This window comes from Drosophila obscura, unplaced genomic scaffold (genome assembly GCF_018151105.1).
Source record: "Drosophila obscura isolate BZ-5 IFL unplaced genomic scaffold, ASM1815110v1 contig_186, whole genome shotgun sequence".
NCBI lineage: Eukaryota > Metazoa > Arthropoda > Insecta > Diptera > Drosophilidae > Drosophila > Drosophila obscura.
The window spans coordinates 4,065,028-4,087,915 of NW_024542774.1; the positions used below are offsets into that span (position 1 = coordinate 4,065,028).

Below are 22,888 nucleotides of genomic sequence, written 5' to 3' on the forward strand. Positions count from 1 at the left end.
CTGATTTTTGGGGCGTTTTGTGGGGGGGTCAAAGGACATGTACGGACTCACCTGCGGATGGTGCTCTGATAGCAGGAATGCCGTGACTGATAGCGCTTCGAAGCGGTGCTGGTCAACGAGGTGTCCCGGTGCATGCAGAAGGTGTCGTTCGCTTGGTTCCGCTTCTTGCGATGTCCGTTCGCACCGCGACAGAACAGATATCTGCAGGAGATGCCCCAATGAGAATGCAATAGAGTCGCCACACAAACGGAACGTATTCTACTTTTCAGCGAGAGTGTGTCTCTGTCTGTGTGTGTGTTGGTCTGTCAGTGTGTGTGTGTGTGCGAGTTTTCGTGGAAGTAAATGCATAAAAAACTAAAGAAATCTGATGGCAATCGGGTTTGGTCAATGGTTATGTTGATTACATTGGAAACAAATGTTGAAAAACATAAAAAAATATGTACATATGTAGGTGCCAGGATTATCCCTATAAAAAAGGTACTTTGAGAGAGATGAAACTTCACCCAACTGTCTGTAGCTTTATCAATGGATAAAAATAATAATATCGAAGGTTAAGAGTCAAGGAAGTTCAATAATGTTTAGGTCTTTGGAACAAGCATGAAAAGATAAGGATAAAGAGTTCTTCGAATGAAAAAATAAATAAGTAATAATGTCTTCCATCAAAAGCTAAACATTTTCCATTGAAGTTGAAATGAAAATCAAAGCGATATAACAAACCTATCCAATGATTTGAAACGAACTGAAAACGAATTCATACAGATGCAGCAAACCAGAAACTAAACCATAAATAAAATAAAAAAAAAAAACAGATTCAAACTCGAGTCAAGTGTCATCCGCATGATAGAACACGAGTATTAATATGTGTTTCCAATTGTAGTTGTGGGCAATCAAAAGCAAAGTTTCAAGTATCGTTTGGTTCTGTGGGTGGACTTGGTTGGAGTTTGCGTTTTGTTTTTAGTTTTAAGAGATACAAATTGCAGTTGGCTTACGCTTACAGTTACGTTACTGGTTTACCGGTTAACAGTTTTCTATTGGTTTGTTATCGTAATCGTTACCAGGCTATTGATAATCGTTTAGGCATGCTGTCATGCTGCTGGTTGTGGTGGAGTGATGTGAATGAACAAGTACCTATTGAAATGCTTGCGAAAGGCGCCGCTGACAAAGTAGAGGGCCACCGGGTTGGCACAGCTGTTGGCGAATGACATGCAGTAGGCGGCGATGCGCAGGACATGCCAGAATGCATTGTAATCCTCCTGGGCAGTTGGCCTGCAAGTAAATATACATACACACACGTGAGCATCAAGAGCATCGACTCGTAATGGAGATATCAGCGTTGAAATTGATTGTCCCGCACCCACCGCCACCGCCACTGTCGATGCGAACAAGTGTCGAACAAATGGCAACAACATTACTCATCCGCAGGTCCCGCCAGCACCACACACACACGTCCCTGTGCCCCGGCCGGTCTGCTGGCAGGTTCCTTTTTATCCGCATGACAAATTGACTCTTCCATCCATGCATTCATGAGCAGCTCCGCACAGATCCCTTTCACAGTTCATAAAAGCACTCACCAGTAGTAGAACCAGAGGAAAAATACGTGGTAGGGCAAAAAGCAAATTCCAAAGATGACAACAAATGCCAGCACTGTCACAGCGACTTTGCGACGGGCTCGAACCTGCAAGAAAAAGAATGGGTAAACGTCGTTATGTTCTCTTCTTTTCTGTTCTGTTCGTTTCTGTTAAACGTAAAGCAGCAGTCGAGATTCCATCAAATTCGTGTGGCCATAATCTACATCGCCAAAGACTCTCCCTTTGGGAGTAATAACATGGATTGGGATTTCAAAACTATTCTCTTCAGAATATTTCGCGCTGTTTGCTATGGCCCGAAAGTGTGTGGAAAACGAATACGAATTTGTCTGTCTGTATATATACCTCCATGGCATTCATCTCTTATTCGTTGAGTTAAACGAAAAGAAAAAATTATTTGTCCCTGGTTAAGTTCGTATAAATATTTAATTCCACTTAAGTGGAGTAAGTGGAAAAGTTTCTTGCCAATTTTTTGTCGGTAAAAAAGTTACATACGTGTGTACATATATAACTATTTATTTCTGATAAATTTATTGTTGAAATTTATTTATTTAGAAATTTAAGGGTTTAATCTGTGCCAAGTAAATTGTCGAGGGGGCGACGGAACATTTTGCCACCATGCGATTCTATGTGATTCCAAAAACTTATATCTACTCACCTGTCTGACAGCTCCCTGAATTTCGCCGGGAACACTCGCAGTGTACATCAGATGCAGCGCAATGAGCACATAGAAAATTGCTATTATCACCAACGGAATGGCATAGTAGACTAGGAAGTGCAACAAGACCATTGTCTTGGCATAGTTTGTGCCCCAAGCATCCGGATAGGGATAGCAGATGACAATCGACTTTTCCTGGCTAATGCTAAGATGCTGCAAGAGTTGCAAAAGTGAAATTAATTTTACGAGTTGCGGATTATTAAGGCAAAACGTGCCTTGAGATTGCTTCCGATAAGGGCTGGGAGACCGCATAAAATGGCCAAGAGCCAAATGGAAACCGCTATGGCCAAGGTCATGCGTGTGGCACGTCGTCCGCCTCCTGAAAGGAGACGTACAAAATATTGTATAAGTGAGTAGCACATTATATCCGTCTTTCTGTTTTATTATATATCTTACCATGAGCATGAAACTTTCGCAATGGATCCACAATGGCAAAGTAGCGATCACCGGAGAGGGCTGTCAGTGTGAATACCGAAACACCAATCGATACATCCTTCATGAACTCCGACAGACTGCACAAGAAGCTGCCGTAGGGCCAGTATTCAACGGTGTAGATGGTGGATGCCAATGGCACTGTGGTTATGATGACCAAAAGATCCGCCAGGGCCAGCGAAAGTATATAGCTGGAAGAGACAATTTATGTATGTTTAAAATGTAATGTCGTGCCAAGGCGGCTCCCCCAATAGATTTATGTTTTACTTCTTGAGATAAGCAGGGCTGACTTTGCAAGGGACATTTTTGGCTTCCAGCACGTGCCCCTTCAAGTGTGATACAAATTCTGCGCATCGTTGATTTATGCGAGCGAAGTTTTAGGCAAATTTTTGCGAGACAGTTGTCGCTGACTTGGGCCCAGTACAATGACCGATTAAATTGATTTATAAGCCTAAAGCTAAAGCTTTATTAAGTGGAGACAGCAGTACAGTTCCAAAATGAGTTTCTCTCGCCCTTAAAGTGCGAATGGACTGCTTGAACAAGCAGTAGCGAAGGGTGTCATATGCCTACCACTCTCTTTTACAGCATAGATAGAGAGAGAGAGGGAGCAAGCGAGACTCGACAGTTGAGCGCAGTTATCTTTTACCATTCCCCCGCAGAGGGTACGGCACACTTAAACTCTCGTCTCCTACAGTGGCAGAAAATAAATTGCTCATAGTGGCAATTCGGTCCGTGATCTCATATAGTAATTTCGCTTTTATCCAACCTCTCCGCTTACCATAAATAAGCTGCATGTGGCACTTTGTTTGCCACGTTCTGCTGCCGGAAATGCACCACCAAATTACATTTTTCAGTAGCTCCGAGCTCCCAAAGCCGATAAGGGTCTGCTTCGTTCTGCTCCGACTCTGTTTTGGTATTTAAAGTCCCCCGTGTTGGTTTCGTTTGGCTTGGAAAGGTCTGTCGCCTGACTACGAAATGCAATTTCAGCGTAATTTGATCAGTTGACATTTCCTTTAGCTTTTGGCTGAACTGAAGAGTGCCAGACAGCTGGTATTTTGTGCCCAGGGTTGTGCATGTCTTTGGCTTATGTCAAATACGTTTTTCCATCATCTCATTGACTTCCTCATACGATGATTAGTTTGTTGTAAATTCACAAGGTCAATTGTATGGGAGTGTGTGTGCTTGAGTTAGTGTTAGTGTTACATCTCAAGTGGTGGCTCTCTCAGAAGTACAGTGCCTGCGCTCTCATGAGTATCTCCACCAACAAGGTGGAATATTTTAATTGGCCACGCCACAGCTGCCTAAGCTGTTCAAAGTGGGAAATAAATATTAAATTTAAAGTCTTTTTCTCTGAAAATATGCTTAGTTACTTTGCTCTTTAGCATAATCCCATTGCCTGTTCTTTCATTCTTTTTTTCTAAACAAGCTGAGCGACAGCACTGTAACTTCGGTTGCTCTTCATTTGTCTCTTACTTTCCATCTCCTACACTGCCCTCCACATCATCCGCATAGTAACCAGCTGGCACTTTTCTGTGTTGTGATACATCCCACTACTACATACATATATTCATATGTCAACATTCTGAGCTACACGACTGTGCTTAAACAGTTACTTATCTTCGTCTGCGCTTTAAGACTGCTTATCTCTCTCGCTCTGCCACTCTCCTACACTAGCCTCACCCACATAGTCTCCAGCTGCCGCTTACACTGGTCTCCCCCAAAACGAGGGGCCTAGGCGTAAGGGCACACTAACTTGATTTATGACACACAATTTATGAAGTACAAAAATCCCCCTCACACACACACACACACACACCACACACATCACAGACATGACTAATTAGTTTCCTGTGGAGGGAGGAGGCGAATGCTTCAACAGCTGCCAATCGATTCCGTTTGTGTAGGGACAATTTTAAGTAAAGTCTGGCAGGAGGCGGTAACAGCATTATCATTATCATCACTGCCTGTCCTCCTAGCACAGCCCACCACTTAATTAACTTATGGGAAGCCCCGTTGAGGTTGGCGTATGTGGCCCCAGAGGCTGGTGGATAACTTTCGGGGGGAAACTCGTGACATTCGCTCTTTTGCATGCATAATTTGGCGCACACTTTGTTCCATTGCGCAACATACTCGTATAATTAAATTCAATTTAAGTTTGCCATAAATCAAAAACTTATTTCCCCACAATCTCAGTGGACGTAAGTGGACTCGACTGCTTGATGTCCTGCAATCATACAAAAATCTAATTCCAGCCTATGCAAATATCTCTTTAGCTCGCTTCAAGAGCTTCGTAGGTTAAGGTGTTTAGTCAATGAAAATACCCTGCAAATGGGAGGATATATGGTCGCTTAATCCTCCATTTGAAGGGAGGGTAATCTTTTGCTGTCCCTGGACTCACGTGTTTGGAACATTCCGCATTTGCCGCACACTTAGGAACACCACAATAAGTGTCCCATTGCCCAGGACGCCGACCACAAAGATCAGGGCAAACAGGATGGGCACAATGTAGGTCTCCGGCCGCCTACCGTAGGGCACATAGGGAGTCTCGGTCACCGGCACGCCGCTGCCATTGCCAAGGCCTTCGACGAGTGGCGGCATCCCAGTGGCCGTTGCCACGGCCAGCTCCCAGAGAGCTTGAGTGACGTTTAGCGGAGTCGACCCCGACCCCCCAATGTCAATGTCATGAGTCCTGTGCTTGTCCGTGCTCATGCCCGAGTCCATCTCGATGGCGATGCTGCTAATGACGTTGACCAAGTTGGCTATCATTGGGGAACCTGGGTACATCCTCCCGCTGTAAACTGCTGACTCCGTACGATTCTGGTCCGTTCAATGTTGTTACTCGCTCGACAGCAAAAACCGGATTTGTTTAAGCATAAAAGATTAATTGCTCGTTGCTAGTTGCTGCATGTTGCACAGATCTCTGCATTCGATGCGATGCTTGTATTTCTGCAAACAAAAGAAAAAATGTATTTGTACCATAAAAATTATTCAATTTGTTTTTGTTTTTGTTGTTGATTATTCGACTATATGGCATTCGGTTCTGAATTTTAGACCCATTGTTTAATGGTTAAATATTGTGAGTATTTACCAAGCGATTGAACACAGTTTGATTTTAGTTTGGGATCTGCTAGAAAGGTTTTAAAAAAAGAAACTAAAATATGAACTAAACTGTAGAAAATTGATTCCGAATCTATGGTAATGTTGGGTCACTTAAAAGAGGATAACTACATGGTAGACACAGTTTCACTTTTACTTATGTCCTTGGACATACATACATATATAAAGCGCTCAGCTCTGATATGTTTTCCTTTTCCCTTAGCTTACTAATTTGGCATTCCCTTTTGTGGACCAAAATCATTCTTATGTAAGCTTAAATCTCCAATTAAAGCCCAGAGCAAAGAGGAGAAGCAACTGGGAGAAACTGGCAAAAGGGCAAAGCTTTAAGTTACAGATTTATGGACTTGACGGGGTGGCTCGCGCGTCTTCTGCCACTCCGAGGATGCATATCCTGTCATTACATTTCCAGCCATTAACCACACACACACACAGCACACACACAGACGCCCACATACAGTGACTCATAAAACGTAACTGACGCCCCAGAAAACTTCAATGACTCCACCAGAAGCAGCAGGTCCTGGACCCGCATCCGGCCACAAGATCAAGCGAGTAAGGAAACTCTGCGTAATTGAAATCTGTGCCCTTCTCTTGGCCGACTGTTCATTCTGTCATTTCTTTGCACTAAAAATATGAATGGTCTGCCATTTCCTGCGCCCAAGCAGGTGTTTTTCCCTCTAACCCTACCTCCCCTACACTACCTACCCTTTTTTGTGCACTTCCATTGTCAAAGTGCACAGAGCCGTCCCGTACCATTGAAAGTGTTATGGAAAAGCTGTAAAAAACAGATGCCTTAGAGAGATCCGTAGGAATGCGTTTTGTTGTTTTGCATAAACCAGAAGCAGCCACAAAGTGACACCAGTCCATCAGATATGCAAAGTACTCTTAGTTTGATTCCTAGGAAAGTGAAAGTGCGTGAGAAAAGTGTCCCCTTTTGTGGCAATTGTGGCATGAGATGTTTTGTTTTGTGTGGATAGTTCAACTATTCCATTTAGTTTCAATTAAACTCCATTAAGATCCTTTTACACAGCTAATTGTGGAGAATTTTGGAGGATGACAAAACTTTACCGTAGCCATGAATATCCCCATGCCCACCTTTAGGGTAAGCAGGCGCAGGCAAAGTTGTCAGTTTTCCACGAAATAGTGCTAGTATGTAAGTAGTTGATGAACTTCTGCAATAAGTTTTGGGCGCCATTGGTGCCTGCTGCTCCATGTGGCAATTCAATGATAAAAATTGATTTTTAATGAATTTATGACAACAATTAACTCGTGGCTAATTGGATGTCACATAAAAGAGGGCCATAACCATACCCTGCCAGTGTGTCATGTCATTATTAATGGCAAATAATATTAAATCGAGCCGCCATTGTGTGTGAGTGTGTGTGTCGGACTCTGAATGGACCAAAGAACTGCCCAAGCGGCAAAAATTTAATTTTTAGTATTTATGTCATGGATTTTTCGATCGGATAGTTTCGATCCAGTAAATCCCATTACCGAGAGCAGAGAGCATCTTTAACACTGTTGTGTACTCCTTTCATTTTCAAATTAATTATTTGTATGGCTTTGCCCCATGCCAACAAATTGTGGCAGTATGAAATCAAGTGCTTTGTGTTGACCTTCTCTGGCTGCCAATTGCGAATGTACATATTGTATATATGTATGTATGTGTGTGTGTATGTACCAGTAGCGGGCTTTTGTAACGACTAAAATGGCCAAAATGTAAATGAAGTTTCAGAACAAAGGAGAATTAATTAAGTGATTCCAAGTGCTGTGCCGATAGAAGTTGCGCCCTGACATGCTCACATTTCCAAGTTTCAAACCCCAAACTGTCTGAAATGTCAACAACTTTCGTACCGTTTGTGCACTCTTCTGTTTGCCGCTTGGCCCGTAACTAATTTGTTAACAGAATTATGGCAGGGCTGGCTGGAGTGCAGCGCTATCCCCCTATAGTGACAGAGTCGGGGTCGTCTCTGTTCATTTACACTTGTATTACAATTAGCTAATTGAATTTTTGACATTGTCGGGTCCTTGTGATTAATTATTCCATTTTAAGTCCATCGAATATGAATTGTGTCTGTCTGTCTGTCGGATGGCGTAAATACTATCAAAATTTATTCATATTTCAACGAAAATGTAGCTATTTTTGGTTTCTCTGCCTGCCATTAGGTTGACAAATAAACCTGTTAGCCCATATCAATAACTGGCTTACAACCAAACCAAAAACAAAAAAAACATAAACCCAAAAAAAGAAGCAAAAAAAGAGAAAAACTGTTGTGATTTATGACAGAGGAGATGGGCCTGCAGAGGGTCCGCTTATCTGGTGACCATCTGGATGTCAAATATCACTGGACTGGAAACGAATGTGCTCGCCCGCTGGGATACCCTTTAGCGAGGACAATGGATTGGGTAGAGATATAAAGGATGCACCTAAAATCAGTCAGAAATAAGAAAAATAGAGGTTAATATTAATAGATTATTGATAGAACCCCAAAGTGCAGCATTTTCCACTCCGGGATACCTTTTGGTCTGTGGTCAGTACGTAGAACGAATCAATCGGTAGTTGTGATATTTGTACATAGCTGCTGGTACTCCCATTTGATAAATCAATGCAATTTATCAGTTGTTCAGCTGGGGGACACAACGCCACTTAAAATCCGCTGCCCCCCGCTGTCTAGGGGCAGTACTTTTATCTTCACTTTCGGCAAACAGTAGCCACACGTGTCGGGGCAGAACAAAAAACAGAACAGAAATCTTATCTATCAGTCGTTTTGGGACTTAGTGCGTCTCATAATAAATGCAGTTAAGTCGCCTGCAAATGTACGGGAAATTGTCGTGGGTGGCACCCCAAAAGAATGTATTATTATTTTTGGAAATAAATAACGCGGCATCCAACGCACAACGGGTAGGGTCGTGTGCCCTGCCCCCTTACCATTTCCCACTGTGCGGAGTGTATAAGAATTTTTCATGAAATATGCTTTACCTACACAACAGAACAGCCAACAGAACATACCAAAACGGAGGGAGGGACCGGGATGACTGGGGGACAGGCTTTGGCAAAAGATTTGCGAGGGCCATTTGTTTTGCCGCATGTAATTGAATACGCGGCAAGCGCCAGGTTGTATGCTACAAAAAAATGTTTTTTTTACTTTTATTTATTTACTAAAAAATAATGAAAGAACAATACAAATACGATTATCATTTTTCAGGAAAACAAAAACTGTGGGTATTATTGTGAAAAGCTTTCACGAAATTGGTATTCGTTTGTCATTTCAATAATCCAATGAATATTAATACATATTTCATTTCATTTAACGCTTTGAACGCCTACTGCAACCGCTGATTTGTTGTCTCTCAGCTTAAAGACAAATCCAATGGAATCCCAATGCCCCCCTCTCCTGTTTAAAAATGCCAGACAAACGACTGTGTTGATGGGAAATAGTACCCAAAGTATGGGAAGGATGTTCGAGCATAAACCAGCCACTAAGGAGAGGAACGAGCCATAAAAAATCAAATTTAAGTTCCGCTCAAACCATTAAAATACATTGTCGTAGTTATATTTAATTTTATCCGTTTAACAACGCCTCCGCATTTTCTTTCTTTTTTCCAGTCTATTTGCTGGTATTTTTCTGAGCTTTTCCTTCGCTTTGCTTGTTCGCACTTAATGTGGTGGTAGGGGCAGGGAGGGTAGGGTGGCCTAGAGGAAGAATTAAACGATGATTTGGGTCGGAGGAACAAGGGCTAACAATTTTGATTGTCATTATCTAGATAAATTATCGCCCCAAAGCAATCTTTTTATGAAATTCTTTCGGCTGTAGGCCTACAACGAAACAGCAACTAAAATCGATTGTCAAAGCAAATTGCTTTGAGCCTATCAGTAGAGCAGGGCCCGGACAGGACACACAAGGAATGCAATAAAATTGGGGGAGGGATAAACACCCGATGGGGAAAAATGCTATGACCCTGCTCCATCAATGCGGCAAAACTTTAAATTACATATACATAACCGTACCCGTAGCCTGCATGGTCCTTTAATAGCCATGCAGGAAAATTGTACGAGTCCTGGCATCGGAATTAGTTGGCGTTCTGGTCCCTCGTTTGGGCTCAATTAAAGTGCATTTGTGTGTCAGAATAGTTAGCGTAGTTAGCGTAGTTAGTTTCCCCACAAAACCATAGCAATTTTCTGAAAACTTTCTGCCACACATACTGGTGCTCGTGTTCCTATGCATAAGTAGGAGTGTGAACAAAATAACTTTTGCATGGCATGGCATGGCATATTATTTTCTACCATGCAACAGTTTCCAGAAAAATAAAGCGAGCATAAATGATTTAATAAAATTGTTTTGTCATTTTTAATATATATCTTAGCAACCTCCTCGCTCTTTTCTGACGACCGTTATTTCATTTCCGTTTATTTGATTTCATTCGTAGTGAGTTCTGGTGAGTTCAGCAATCCAGTCTTTAAACTTGCAGCAGCTTATTTAATTGCACGCCAAAAAGTGCCGATTTTTCATCTCGTTTTGGTTGTTCTTCTTTTCTGTTGGTGGGTCATATAAATGAAGTGCCCCGACACTTGATTTATATACTCGAGTAATGGTTCTCTGCTGGACAAAAGCAATTCGATTGCTGTTGCGGGTGACAATTTGAAAGACACAAAAAATAAAAGAAACAATGCAAGCAAAACGGAACTTAAAATGGTTTGACCATTAAGACAGATTGATACCCTATATGCTATTCAAGAATTGGGGATTAATCAGTGTGGCAGCTCCCCAAATTAAATTAGTGTCATAAATCCATAGATTTTCTTAGAATTGCGTTAAACCAGTGCTCGCCACGGCACTACAATACAAGATACAATGATCCGTGTTGCCTGCTGTATGCACACACAATCGGACTGCAGAACATTTGATTGGCTCTGCCTTAAACAAACACGATTTTGATCGTTGCTAAGTTTAAGTTAATTTCCCTAGAGGCAACAAAAAAACCTCCTATGTACCTCCTATTCGTGCAGTTGGAGAACGTACCCCAAAACATGCCACGAATTTCTGTTTTCCACTTCCTTTACACGATTTTCTTTAAATTTTTCACATGCGGATAATTTTGGTATTGCTCTGTCACTTCTTACTTTGAGGCTCATTAATTTAAATTTCCCTTTTGACGCGCTTTTTATTTTGCAGCCTGTTTTTTGTCGTGTGTTCAGTATGTTTGCCAAGATGAAACAGAAAAGAACTTAAATGCCAGCCATTTGCATAATTCAGAAGCATTCGCCTCGATGCTCTTAATTTCATCTACGCCTCCTCCTCCTCCTCGTCTGTGTTTTGGCCGTGGTTTGTTGACACATTTCTCGAATCAGCATCATCAGTCGGCTCGTCTCGTCTCGGCTCGGCCGTTGAGCCGCTTCATCAGTCAGGCAACAGTTTGCGCGCCCCCCTGCCCCTGCCCGACGCCGACGCCTCGACACATAAATTTGTTAGATGGCCGCACTTCTGCCTCACTTCCATCTCCATCCCATCCCATCCCATTCCAGAGGCCTGTGGACATCAGCACATATATCATTTTCATTTTGTAATTTGTCTCCCACCCCACCCACACCCACCAGCTTTAGCTTTGGCCCCGTCACGGGCCATTTTATGCACAATGGCCCCCAGTTAATTGGTTGGGTGCTGCTCTGCTCCTGGTGCTGGTTCGGGTATCGGGAACGGGGGTGGGGCTGCTGTCGACTTGTATTAAATTACATGACAGCTGACATGAGGTGCTAACGGTGCGGAGTCGATGCCCCTCGGCGAGCTCATTAAATGTGTGAAAAGTGAGGGGAGGAAGAACAGCTCGACTGTCCGTTAGGAATTAAGCGGTGGACTTCCCGGAAGTCTATGGAATTTTAATCATTCCTCCTCTGATTCAGATGCAGCCAAGATTATCTCCGGCGCGATTAAAGAAATAAAACTTAATCATTTAAGTAATTTACAAACTTTTGCTCCAATTTCAATTATGAGTTACCATTCCAGAACTTTAACCTTGTTCTCAAACTCAAATTAAAGGATTATTTGAAGCTTTAGGAGATTATGTTCGCCGAACACTACCAATCAAACTTTTGCCGCGAAACCCAATTTGGGTGGAAACACCAAGCGATAAATTAGAATGCGCTGAGAGCCAAGCCGAGCCAAGTAGCGGCAGACTTCTCTCGTCAGCTAATACTCTTAGCATTTCCCTGACATTTCAATTAATTTCGATGGCGAAACGCTTATCATAAAGCGTTTTGCCAAAGGCCAAAGTGGAATATTCGCAACGTCTGATTCACTTACGAGTTATTTAATTAATGAGATGGAATTCACGGCAGAGCCAGTTCAACAGAACGGTGGTAATTCATAAGCGAAGGACAAAAAACAGGAGGATAAAATTCTCCCATTTAAAATTCAAGCTTTTTGCGCGTGGCCAACCCTGCGGTTTCGTGTTACGCAGAACCTAATAATGCTAATTGCATATTGGCCAAACCTGGCCTGGCCTGGCCTGGTCTGCCCTGTAAATCATAGTATACTTCTACGAGTGAAGTCTGAGAAGAAAGCAACCAAGTCGACCAACTGCAGCAGTTATATCTGCCGCATCATTGATGATGAGTTTTCTGCAAACGTCATTTACCGCAGGGCAAAATAATACTTTTAGTTCTCTCCACTGGCACGTGCAACTCATTCTCGCACAGAGGCTTTAATATCAATCTCTATGAAAACAATAAAAGAGGAAGCGGAAGCTGAAGGAGAGTTCGGAGAGTCCGACTTCGGGATACCGCCTACTGGGATTCTTTTGATACTTTTCTATAGCACTTGAATGTTTGTAAAGTTACAGTTTAAATTGGTAGAGAGGGAAAGTATTATTGCTATTACGTCGTACGTTTAATACAAATATCTTAGAACAAGAAAACGTAATCCTTCCTGCCCGTAATACCCATTTGTAAGCGGTTATAATAAATATATGTATATAAATGAATGAATATTATTTTTGTTCCTCTTTTGAACTTTCTCAATTAATTCATTTGCCATTTGCAGAAACAAAGCAATATTGCTGCCGTAAGATAAATACTTAAAATCAAAGTTGGACAACAATGGCCAGCAAATATCGTCCCATTGTCCTGTCCCTTGCTTTGGACAGGTCCTGCCAAAGTCAACTAAGTCGAGAAAAGTGGAAAAGTACAAACCGAGTGAAAGACAAAAGAACCGAACAGACCAGAGACACTTGACAAGTTACGCATCATTACTTGGGTGTTTTGTGGTGATTGGTTTTTGTATGATCTCTCCCGTCAAGTGGGGGGATAAGACCCCCGGACATTCGTCCCTTCCAGAAATGAATTCCACACTTGAAGTGTCAGGCAAACAGAATTATTTGACGACGTGTTTTGTTTGGTTAAATGAAACTAACACCTAACACACACGAACATGATGGTCCAAACAACCATCTGAAACTAAAAGAGAGAAATAATGGCACATACCTAGAATACTCATTAAAGGAGAGTCGGGAACTCTCTTACATTTCAATTAAAGTTTCAGTTTAGTTGAACATCAACCTTCTGTTCTGTTCCCTTGATTAACATCTGAAAACTGTTCGTTGTTTTCCTATTAATTAGCTGCACTTGTTTGGTACTAGACTTTCAGCTCCGACTGTGAGGCGCGCACATCCCACATCTGTGGCTGTGTGCAGCAGCCAGCACACGCGCGACCCGACTCCACGAATGTGGATTATAAAAATTTATGACTCATAGAAATTAAACGACTGTCATTCGTATATATTAGCGTGGCCAAATTAGTTTGTCTTAGCAGCTGTAATGCGGCCCAGAATATATAGCAATAGAGATAGAGAGAGAAAGTGTGTGGGTGTGGCGATATTACACGGCCAAGGATTGCTCTATATCGGACTCCTATTGACTGCAAATTACCCAAGCAAAATCGAGCATATTTTTTTTTTTTGCATAAACTAGGCCAAAAGGCTCTTCCCAAAGATGCATATCAAATCATTGTGTGTCGGAGGGGGTGGCATTGCCAAACATAAATCAGTGGCAACCTAAATACATAAATATCGTGCAATAAACATGTTTTAGGGGTGAACTTTTTATGGCACTGAATCCACACCACAAAAGGTAGCCAGGGCTGTTGCTCCTTATCTCTGCGAGGATTTATTCACTCGAATGTTTGTCCCCACCCTTTCATTAAATGTATTCCTGTTTATTTCAGGCATTTACCATTACATTATACTATATGTAAATATGTATAAACTTTGTCTTTAATTGAACTTTTCGCTGATAGGGGCGCTAAAGCAATTGAACGAATTTATTGCTGTGATTTTACGATTCTCATTTGCTTTTGCAAAATTAGCCAAGCAAAATATGTTGGCAAAGGTAAATTTGTTAGTTATTATAGTCATCCAAAAGATAACAAAATTCACGAAACAGAGAGCTATATATAAGCTATATGTATGTGCAGATGGGTTGGATTTTTGATCAATTTGCCTGGTTTGCAGGCTTTTTGTTTATATTCGTTATATTGTTTTGCTGTCGCGTCCGTTAATTGTAAACAAATTTTAACTCGACGGACTAGTGGATGGATGGATGGATCGTGTCATGAAGCACGCCCTCGTTTATATTACGCTAGAGCATGGTATTAGACAATATTATTCTTCGTTGGGCGCCATAAACCATTGCGATTCCACCATGATCTTGTAGCTTTTGTAAATGGTCATTGCCTCTGGCCCTGAGACCGTGCTGCCAAAGGCTAATAAATGGCACGCGCCATGCCACCCATGCACTTCACTTGCATTTTAGTGTTCCATTTTCCCTACGCCTTAGCCCCGTCCCTGCCACCGTGCATATGTCTCTCTTATTTCTCTGTGCATTTTCAAGTGGCCGGAGCTTGTGTTGTTTCGGTTTACCCTTTTTTCTTTTCATTAACTTGGGAGTTCTCCACTGGGTTGTGTTCGCTTGTGGTCTGGTTGGCAGCATGAAAAGGGTGTTACCGAGTCCCAAAATAAAACAGAAGCACAAGATTCTGGCTTCCGACACTGTGGTTTGACTCAAACATTAATGGCCTTGGGGGTCTTAGAGGGAGATAAAAAATAGTTTCCACCGAAATGTTTATGGCAGTTGCCAGGACTCCGAGTCCACTTTTTCATACGAAAACTATGCGATATCCCATCGAAAAAAGAAAAATTGCTCAAAGATGCAAATTTCTACGGATAGGATAGTTTTCAAATGTCAGCCCACGATTTATAGAGCCAGATCAGAAAACAACGCAAAGCGGAAACGGAATAAACACATGCCGCGGCGAACCGGAAAGAGAAACAGAAAAAATAGAGACACGAGTGTCCGTTCCGTTCCTGTCGATTTCAATGCGAATTCATATAACTGTTTTTCCATACGAACGACTGCAGTTTAGGTGCAGTCATGGTTGGGAGGGGGGAACAAATGGATTTGATTATTTCATGCCATCTTACAGTTTCCTGTTTCAGTATCGGTATTTCCCATTCAAAGTGAGTGATAAGCAATAAGAGAGTGTCAGAAACGCGACAAGTGATTACATGAGCGGAATTAACTGATCAATTTATAATTTAACCATTTCCGACACTGCGATACACTTACCTCAATTTTCAAATATTATATTTTAATGTTTACATCTGCGTAAAAGTGTTTTCCGTGTTTTTGGCAGACACACACGCGCGAAACATGATGGCACTCGCAGACAGGATACGGAAGAGCGTAATGTTAAGTGGGGAAACACGAGCACGTTCAGCACTTTGGCCAAATTTTGTTTACAGCGCCACAAATGGGCGGACGGACAAACAAACACGGTGGAAGAATTCAATAAATTTAGTCAATTCTTTTTAGCACTTGAATCGAATCAACCGGATATTGGCCTCAACGCCTGTGTATCGCAAACACACATTTCAATTAAGTATATTTTCCGCACATATTGGCTTCGCTTTTAAACTGTCCGAGCAGAGGGAACGCATGCGACTTGTTGGCGCGCGCGAAAGCGTTTGGCTGGCTGCTGCGTGTTGGGGCCAATACACTTAAGCGCATACAAAATGATCCGAAGATTGAATGGGCGCCAAATTAGCAGTGGAGTTTCTGGAACTGGAACTTGTTTGGTTCTGAAATGCCGGTAGTACGAAATACGCATGCGCTGCAACATGATGCAAGCCATAATGTTGCTATAATTTGGCACCCCTGGCCAGTTTAAAATTTTAATCTAAATATCTTTAAACATCCACAAACACAACGTTTTTTTCGTATTTCTTCTTCTCGCCATATTTTTCAATAGACTTTGTTTTGATAGAAACGACACTTTATCTTATCGATAGCAGCTACCTCAGAGATGAGCGTTATAGTGTTATGACATTAGACTTTGCCACTTTTGGCTGCGTAGAGAGATAGCATGAGAGACAAAATGCAAGATTAGTGTTCGTAGCCGTCTCTGGACACGTCTACTACTACTACTAAAATTATGTTTTCCAGCACACACAGCCACCAAGCCAGCAAAATTGTATCTATATATATATTGTATATATACTTTCTCGCTCTGACTGCAGGCATTTCCCATAAGGCTATCTCTATTTTTGCAGCGAGTCAGTTAGCAAAGTCTAATGTCATAGCACCATTAGAGATAGATCGATACTATCATGATAGTCAGCAAAACATCGATACTATCGATAGTGCCCTCGATGGTTTCACCCCTCTATATCGCAGTCTAGCACATTTTCTACAATTTAAGTACAAAAGTGAATCCTGTAATTATTATATAACAAGATGAACAACCTGAGGATAGCCACTTTACGATTCGCCAGCCTGGCCACCAAGGCTACTGGATCCCTGGGAAAACGCGACTTTACTCGGAGTCTGTGGCACATGACAAAGAAGCCGGTGGCGAATAATGATCATGTAACCGTCTTGAATGTCCATAAACCCAGCATTAGTTGCACCTGTGGCTGCAACGTGCACACCAAAGGTATGTTTTCATTGAAGAAAAGCGGAAAATGAGTGAAACATGCAGCAGGTTACATAACCTCAAATGCGAGATGATGAATTGGGAAACAAAACATAATAAAACGTTGTCTACCCATTCCATAGCTGAAAAGGAGCTGGTGGAGTGCCTCGCCGAGGAGATCGTGGCCGAGCGCAAAGTGCAGAAGGGCAAGACTGTTTCCAGCACCCTGGATGGATTCAATGTGAAGATTGTGGGTGGCGAAGTGGAGCTAATCAAGGAGACTGACAAGGAGAAGATAGTGGTTAGCTTCAATGTGAACCATTCGGTCGACTCCGAGGAGGAGCCTGAGATCAATCCCAATGCGGACAAGCCGGAGCTGGGGGAAATGAGAAGCAAGCCCCAATTTGAGGTCGATGTCATTAAGAGTGGGACCACGCTCTCATTCACGTGTTCCTACCTTCAGGGCGAGGCCCAGGAGGGAGAGTACAGTACGTACACGAAATTGAGTATAATTTGAATCTGTAATTGATTGGCCTTCGTTTGCAGATGACGTGTTCTCCATTGACGAAATGTCCATCTATGAGGGCGAATGGAACGATAAAGTCTATGCCGTGGCCGGCGATGTTTTGGACGGCTATTTGTACGATTTGCTGTTGAACTACCTGGAAGAGAAGGGTATAAGCCAAGAGTTCGCAGAAAAGCTGTCTGACCTGGCCACTGCCCATGAACACACCTCTTATATAGGATTGCTGGAGAGGCTCTCCAAATTCACGGCGGGTGGCAAGTAAATGCCTGTATTGCATTTTCCCCCGCCTAATCGTAAAGCAGAAAGTTGTGTAGATTTACATATAAGTTCCATCGTCTGCTGCAGCAGTTCGTGACTAAACACATTTTGTATCATGCGCGTTTGTAGTCGTATTGCGGCAGTTGTCCTAGTTGATAAGTTCAAACCATTTATTCATATTTAATGTCGTGCGGGCAAAGCTCTTGCCAAACTTTGCCACTCGTGGCAATTGCTTAATGTTCGACTTCATAAAATACAGCAAGAGTATATAGTTTAGTTTTCAATTAATTGTTTATTTTTGCAATGATATTTTTTATTTTCACGGTTGTTGGTTATGCGTAGGGATTGGATGGACGTGATCTGGGCTCCGAGTCCCATGGCCTGTGGCCTCCAAGCTCCTCGTGGTTCTTGCAGGCTGCGCAGATGACCAGAGCTAGCATCACGAGTATTGGCAGCAGCTTCATCTTGAATGTTGCACAGGGAAAGATTGATTGTGTCGCTGAAGCTGTGGGGGCCGCTCTTTATATGATTCGATGAGGGTGTTATCAGCACAAAGTTCTTTACCCAATGGGAAGTACTCAGCATGTTCGTCCAAGTCAATCATACTCTGGGATTCACAATGGACCCATTTATCAGATAAGACGGGCTATGAAAGGTGCATTGCGAAGTGTTTGCAGTATATGTATATGTATGTACAACACTTTAATTCATGCATAAATGTAACGACTGTAGTTGGCCTATACTTTTGAGCTTAATTTTTAGCTAATATTTGCTACATAATTTAATCAATATTCAATTTTTGGGCTATTTCTTCTGATACGCACGGCTTGTCCTTGCACCTGGCCGAGACCTAGGCCGACCCCCTGCGATTGCGTGGGCGCTGTTGGCCAAGGCTTTGCCCTTCAAGGCTGATTGCAGAATCAAATCCGTAGCCAGGCTGTTGTACTAGTGTCGTTGGTCAACTCTTGCTCTGTTTCCCGCTGGAGCTGCCGGTTTTCTCGTACTCCGAATTCGTCGTGTACTCCGTGTCGATTTCCCGCAACTCTATCTTCTGCTCCCGCATGGCGCGCTAAAGGGCAAAGGTCAGGATAATCATTAATGCGTTATGTTATCAGGTGATGAAATAATACCCACTACCCCACCTTCACACAATCCTGATAGACCCGGAAAATCGGCGCGCATGCTGATTCATCTGTGTGGCCCTTCAGAAACCGCTCCGAGAACCAACTGTTGAAGCAAGCGTCGTACTGCTTCTTCAGCTCATTGCAGTCCTCACCAATGCTGTTCATTTTGAAATTTTAACTTATAATTTATAGATGTTAAATAATATTGCCGAAAAAAATGTGCAGGGTGTCTGCGGTCACACTAGACTCTACACATATGTGTGTGTTTGTGTTTAGGGATGGGACAGAACTACACATCGATATCTGCAAACAATCGCTATCGGAACAGTTTAGTCACTAACCATACAGTATATATACTGTATGTTTAGTGGTTTAGTTTAATTTTAAAATACGTTTTCTAATCAAATATTTCTTTATTTTTCCACGATTTATTAAAAACACACTTCGTTTCGTTCTTTCTTTTTATGGTTTTTAAGTTTTCCGTTACAGGCTGGTACAAAATGCTATTATCAATTATGGTTCTTTAACTAATGAGCGCTCAAACAAATTCATTTGGGACTTGGCAAACAACAGAGGCAATGATGGCGGATGAAATCAGACCTCCGACTCAGTCGGGAAACTGAATCGGAGGCCTGACTGCAGCTAACACCAAGAGTTGTCCATGACCATTCCATTTTAATAGTTTTGAAGTGTTACAAATTTGTTCTGTTCTGTTCGCCGTTGGTTTCGAAGCAATCAAAAGCAATTGCCTACTGATTATGAGGATGACTTGGTTGGCGTCTACTCCTCGTCGATGGTTTGGACTTGCTGTTGCTGCTGCTGTTGTTGGTTCTTGTGATGTCCACGCTGGTTGCGGTTGCGCTGATTGCGATTGTCACGTCGCTGGCCGCCCCAGTTGCCGCCCTGGTTATTCTGGTTGCGGTTGTAGCCGCGGTCCCCACGGTTGCCCATGTTGCCGCGCTGGAAGAAGTTGCCCTGCTTCATATCGAATACCTTCTCGTTGACGTCCACCAGGTTGGTCACCTTGTCGACAAACTGCATGGCCAGGGCCTGGAGGCGAGACGGCTCTGAGCGGTGCATGACCACAGTTTCCGAGGGATCGTCGAGGCTGGCCATCAGCTCCTCGTTGATGATCATCTTGCTGATGATCGAGTGGACCTTCGGCACGGGCAGCTCGTACATCTGAGCCAGGGATGGTATGCTTATGGAAGTGTAGACATTGGAGTAGGTGAACAGATAGGTGCGCAGCGACTCCTCCTTGATGAACTTGACAAGCATCTCACGCACGCGATCCGACTCGTAGAACAGATCCCACACCTTGGTGTTCATTTTCTTGTTGACAATGAAGTTGGCGCAGGCCTGCCAGTTGCCGCAGCGCATCGCCTTGGCGGCGGCCACAACGTGCTCCCTCATGGATTCGGGGGGACCCACCAGGGACTGACGCTCCGAGGAACGCAACTGCTGGTAGAACGTCTTGCTGATCATGCGGCGGCGGGCATCGAACTCGTGCGCAGCAATGTATGGAATCTCCAGCAGCATGGCGGACACCAGATAGACACACTCGAGCAGCTCCAGATTGATGTGCATGTGGAATGGCATCTGGCGCTGTTTCTCAATTTTCTCCTGCTCGGCGGAGCGTTCGTGCTGTCGCTGGGGCAGCAGGCCCTGAGCCAGCAGCTCCTTGGGCTTGCCGGTGACCATCAAGTCCACCAGACAGTGATGGGCATCCTTGACGTTCTCCTGACGGAAGGCACACAGACCCAAATTGGCCATCATGCGGTTGTACAGGATACGTGTGGCGGGATCAGCGGCATCGATGTTGTCCTGCAGATGAGACATGAGGACCAAGTCGCGGGCCTGGAACCAGTTGTCGTGCATGGCATGGTGATAGATGTGCGCCAGGATAGCTCGTGTTCTGATGCGATCGGTGTCGTCCTTGGCATAAATAAACTTGCACAGTTTATCCATCACGTCCACCGAGGTGGCTGTGGTGGCCGGCACCTCGCCACGCTTCTTCTTCAGCACCTCCGGATCGAATTTGTAGTACAGGTGCTCGATCTTCCTCAAGTAGATCCTGCAGCGTTCGTTGGGGTTGCCGCACTGCTCGAAGTACTGAAGGACCAACTCAATCGTCTTCACCACGTTCATCTCGTCCTTCAAGCGGGACACATAGTCGTTTGAATGGGGATCGCACTCTTTCAGCAGCTTGGTGAACTCGTCATCCAGACGCTCCACGGCGGCCAGTGGGCAGCCGCGGATATAGAACGGAGCCGCGGTGTATTCCTCGTGCTCCTCTGCGACGCTCTCGCTGATGCTGATGTCGGAGTTGGCCAGTAGCAGCTTCATCATGCTCTGCATTACTTCCAGCAGCAGGGCCCAGTGCTCCATCTTCATGGGCTCGGAAATCTTTTGGTTGTAATCAAAAATGGCAGAGATAATGTTAAAGTGGATCTTCACCGAGACGGGCACGCCCAGATTATGCTGATCGGAGATGTCCCTCAGCTCGAAGAGCAGATCGATTTGGAGGCGACGATCAGTGCGCTTCTTGCCACGTGCAGACATAATCTCCACTAGTTTAGCCAGAACCAAGGGAATATCGATCTCGGCGTCCTTTTCGAACATCTTGGGCTTCTCCACGACATGACCCTTGACAACCGTCTCCCATCCCTCGCCATCTTCATCGTCCTCGGCACGTTTGCGGATCTTCAGCTTCTGCTCCTTGCGCTTATCCTTCCGCTTCTCCTCATCACCTATCTTGTCTTCTCCCCCCTTATCGGTGGATCTTTTCAGGAAACGCTCACGCATATTCTGGTACTGGTTCTCGTCCTCGGAAGACTCGGTTTCACTCTCCGAATCGGAGTCCCAATCAATGGAATCGTCCGAATCCTCATCGTCGGCGGGTACCACCTTGGATGGGGCAGATTTGGCGAGCTTGGGAGCGGCTACCGACAGCTCCTTCTTGAATCCCGCATCGCTGTCATCAGCAGCATCACCGGCGTCGCTCACATGGGCCTCTTCGTCTTCAGCTTCACTCTCCTGGTCGGGTGCTTCGCGGAAGCGCGACAAATCCTCCTCAAAGTCCTTGATGTACTTGCGCACTTTTTGGCGCAAAGTGCCCAGAGACTTGGTGTTGTTCTTGGACAGATTCCTTCGGCCCTCGCGGTCCTCCCAGATCTCGTTGATGAAATCCTCCAGTTCCGCCAAGCAGCGAATGTAGAAACGCGGCGTAATGCCATTTTCCTCCTTCGAGATGACGGGCAGCGCCTTTGTGTAGGCGCGCGTCAGATCCTCGAAGCTGCTCAAGGTATTGGGTATATCCTTGATCTTCTTGTGGTTGCGGATGGTCTTGATGATACTGGTCAAATTCTCGTACCGCTTCTCCTTGGTCGAGCGAACCACGCGCTTGACTTCCTCCTCATCGTCGCTGAATTGCTATGGGGGTGAGGGTAGTGTGGCATGATTAACATTTTGCCACAATTTGCTTCCTCTTATACTTACAAAGGCGGAGGCTTTGTTGAAGTTTGGCGCTTGGACCTCCTCCTCACTGGACTCGGATTCCGAGTCGGAACCGTTGGCAAAGAAACGTGACATGTTGTTTAGTTTCTACTCGAGCCGTTTGTCTGCACTGCACCTGGAATGACAATATTTAAATATCACAGCCACATAATTTCGTACGATGTTGAGGTTATGTACAAGCGGCCAACATGGCGTTTTGCAAAAATTGCACGCCGCAAATTTAGCAGGGCGACGTTTAAGCCTATGTAAAACTGAAATTCAATTCACTGCCGGCACACTTTTCGCTCGGCTTGTAACTATTTAGCATTGCCAGAACGCACATTAAATGGGATAAACTTACTATTTTTTACAGCAAAAATTTCGAAAAGACAAAACAGTGTGACTGCGGATTTATCGACAAAATATACCGCCTGACCCTCAACATATACCGAAATATACCTTGTCATTATCAAAATATACCGTAAATATACTGACGGACACGACAAGATATTCCTCGATTTTGATATTCGGTTTAATATTAATGTCGGCTCCCACTGTACAGGGTGAGGTCCTTATGAGGCCCTTCTAAAAGGTTTGGCCATTTTAATACTGGGGCCATACCTTGCCATGACCCAGTCGAAAGAGAGCACTCAAAACGCTCTCCCGACTCA

At 43.8% G+C, this 22,888-nt stretch overlaps 5 protein-coding genes and 1 long non-coding RNA gene across 10 annotated transcripts in view; 2 read left to right on the top strand and 4 right to left on the bottom strand.

The window, feature by feature from the left end:
• Positions 1-2,605, top strand: part of LOC111080476 — a 15,067-nt gene extending 12,462 nt beyond the window's left edge. Inside the window, exon 4 of one of the 3 annotated variants that reach the window (XR_002608507.2) lies at positions 2,256-2,605. This is a non-coding gene — a long non-coding RNA (uncharacterized LOC111080476). The remainder of the gene's footprint in view (positions 1-2,255) is intronic. The other 2 variants (XR_002608506.2, XR_002608508.2) reach the window with 2 other exon arrangements.
• LOC111080475 (neuropeptide CCHamide-1 receptor) overlaps positions 1-15,975 on the bottom strand; it is a 16,725-nt gene extending 750 nt beyond the window's left edge. Inside the window, exons 1-8 of one of the 2 annotated variants that reach the window (XM_041592786.1) lie at positions 15,470-15,975; positions 5,135-5,682; positions 2,701-2,927; positions 2,520-2,623; positions 2,245-2,457; positions 1,572-1,675; positions 1,129-1,266; positions 52-201 (exon numbers count right to left, since the gene is read on the bottom strand). In XM_041592786.1, the coding sequence (XP_041448720.1) occupies positions 52-201; positions 1,129-1,266; positions 1,572-1,675; positions 2,245-2,457; positions 2,520-2,623; positions 2,701-2,927; positions 5,135-5,520 (1,322 nt within the window). In that variant the 5' untranslated portion in view covers positions 5,521-5,682; positions 15,470-15,975. Of the gene's footprint in view, positions 1-51; positions 202-1,128; positions 1,267-1,571; positions 1,676-2,244; positions 2,458-2,519; positions 2,624-2,700; positions 2,928-5,134; positions 5,683-5,824; positions 5,864-15,469 lie in introns of those variants that run through there. The other variant, XM_022376110.2, reaches the window with a different exon arrangement.
• Positions 15,976-16,549: 574 nt separating this feature from the next.
• Positions 16,550-17,882, top strand: LOC111077146 (complement component 1 Q subcomponent-binding protein, mitochondrial). The gene is made up of 3 exons (XM_022371300.2): positions 16,550-16,835; positions 16,958-17,302; positions 17,361-17,882. The coding sequence occupies exons 1-3, from the start codon at positions 16,637-16,639 to the stop codon at positions 17,600-17,602; spliced, it is 786 nt and encodes a 261-aa protein (XP_022226992.1). The 5' UTR covers positions 16,550-16,636; the 3' UTR covers positions 17,603-17,882.
• On the bottom strand, positions 17,871-18,233 carry LOC111077149. Its single transcript, XM_041593176.1, has one exon. It carries the CDS (start codon positions 18,060-18,062, stop codon positions 17,931-17,933), a length of 132 nt encoding a protein of 43 aa, XP_041449110.1. The 5' UTR covers positions 18,063-18,233; the 3' UTR covers positions 17,871-17,930.
• A 48-nt stretch (positions 18,234-18,281) lies between these two features.
• LOC111077148 (TP53-regulated inhibitor of apoptosis 1-like) lies at positions 18,282-19,004 on the bottom strand. 2 transcript variants are annotated; one of them, XM_022371305.2, is made up of 2 exons: positions 18,741-18,980; positions 18,282-18,667 (listed from the first exon to the last, which is right to left on the bottom strand). In XM_022371305.2, the coding sequence occupies exons 1-2, from the start codon at positions 18,885-18,887 to the stop codon at positions 18,557-18,559; spliced, it is 258 nt and encodes an 85-aa protein (XP_022226997.1). In that variant the 5' UTR covers positions 18,888-18,980; the 3' UTR covers positions 18,282-18,556. The 2 variants fall into 2 exon arrangements, with proteins under 2 accessions (XP_022226997.1, XP_022226998.1); XM_022371306.2 differs by having other exon boundaries at positions 18,575-18,667; positions 18,733-19,004.
• Positions 19,005-19,169: 165 nt separating this feature from the next.
• LOC111077143 (eukaryotic translation initiation factor 3 subunit C) lies at positions 19,170-22,669 on the bottom strand. The gene is made up of 3 exons (XM_022371298.2): positions 22,579-22,669; positions 22,221-22,353; positions 19,170-22,154 (listed from the first exon to the last, which is right to left on the bottom strand). Exons 2-3 carry the CDS (start codon positions 22,311-22,313, stop codon positions 19,503-19,505), a joined length of 2,745 nt encoding a protein of 914 aa, XP_022226990.2. The 5' UTR covers positions 22,314-22,353; positions 22,579-22,669; the 3' UTR covers positions 19,170-19,502.
• Positions 22,670-22,888: the final 219 nt, after the last annotated feature.

Bases quoted from the DNA above. Each gene is read 5' to 3' on its own strand.
- LOC111077148 (XM_022371305.2), bottom strand. From the start codon at position 18,887: ATGAACAGCATTGGTGAGGACTGCAATGAGCTGAAGAAGCAGTACGAC. The intron at 18,668-18,740 runs GTGGGGTAGTGG...TTTGCCCTTTAG, and splicing joins TCTATCAGGATTGTGTGAAG to CGCGCCATGCGGGAGCAGAA.
- LOC111077149 (XM_041593176.1), bottom strand. From the start codon at position 18,062: ATGAAGCTGCTGCCAATACTCGTGATGCTAGCTCTGGTCATCTGCGCA.
- LOC111077143 (XM_022371298.2), bottom strand. From the start codon at position 22,313: ATGTCACGTTTCTTTGCCAACGGTTCCGACTCGGAATCCGAGTCCAGT. The intron at 22,155-22,220 runs GTAAGTATAAGA...TCACCCCCATAG, and splicing joins TCAACAAAGCCTCCGCCTTT to CAATTCAGCGACGATGAGGA.
- LOC111077146 (XM_022371300.2), top strand. From the start codon at position 16,637: ATGAACAACCTGAGGATAGCCACTTTACGATTCGCCAGCCTGGCCACC. The intron at 16,836-16,957 runs GTATGTTTTCAT...CCCATTCCATAG, and splicing joins CTGCAACGTGCACACCAAAG to CTGAAAAGGAGCTGGTGGAG. The intron at 17,303-17,360 runs GTACGTACACGA...CTTCGTTTGCAG, and splicing joins GGCCCAGGAGGGAGAGTACA to ATGACGTGTTCTCCATTGAC.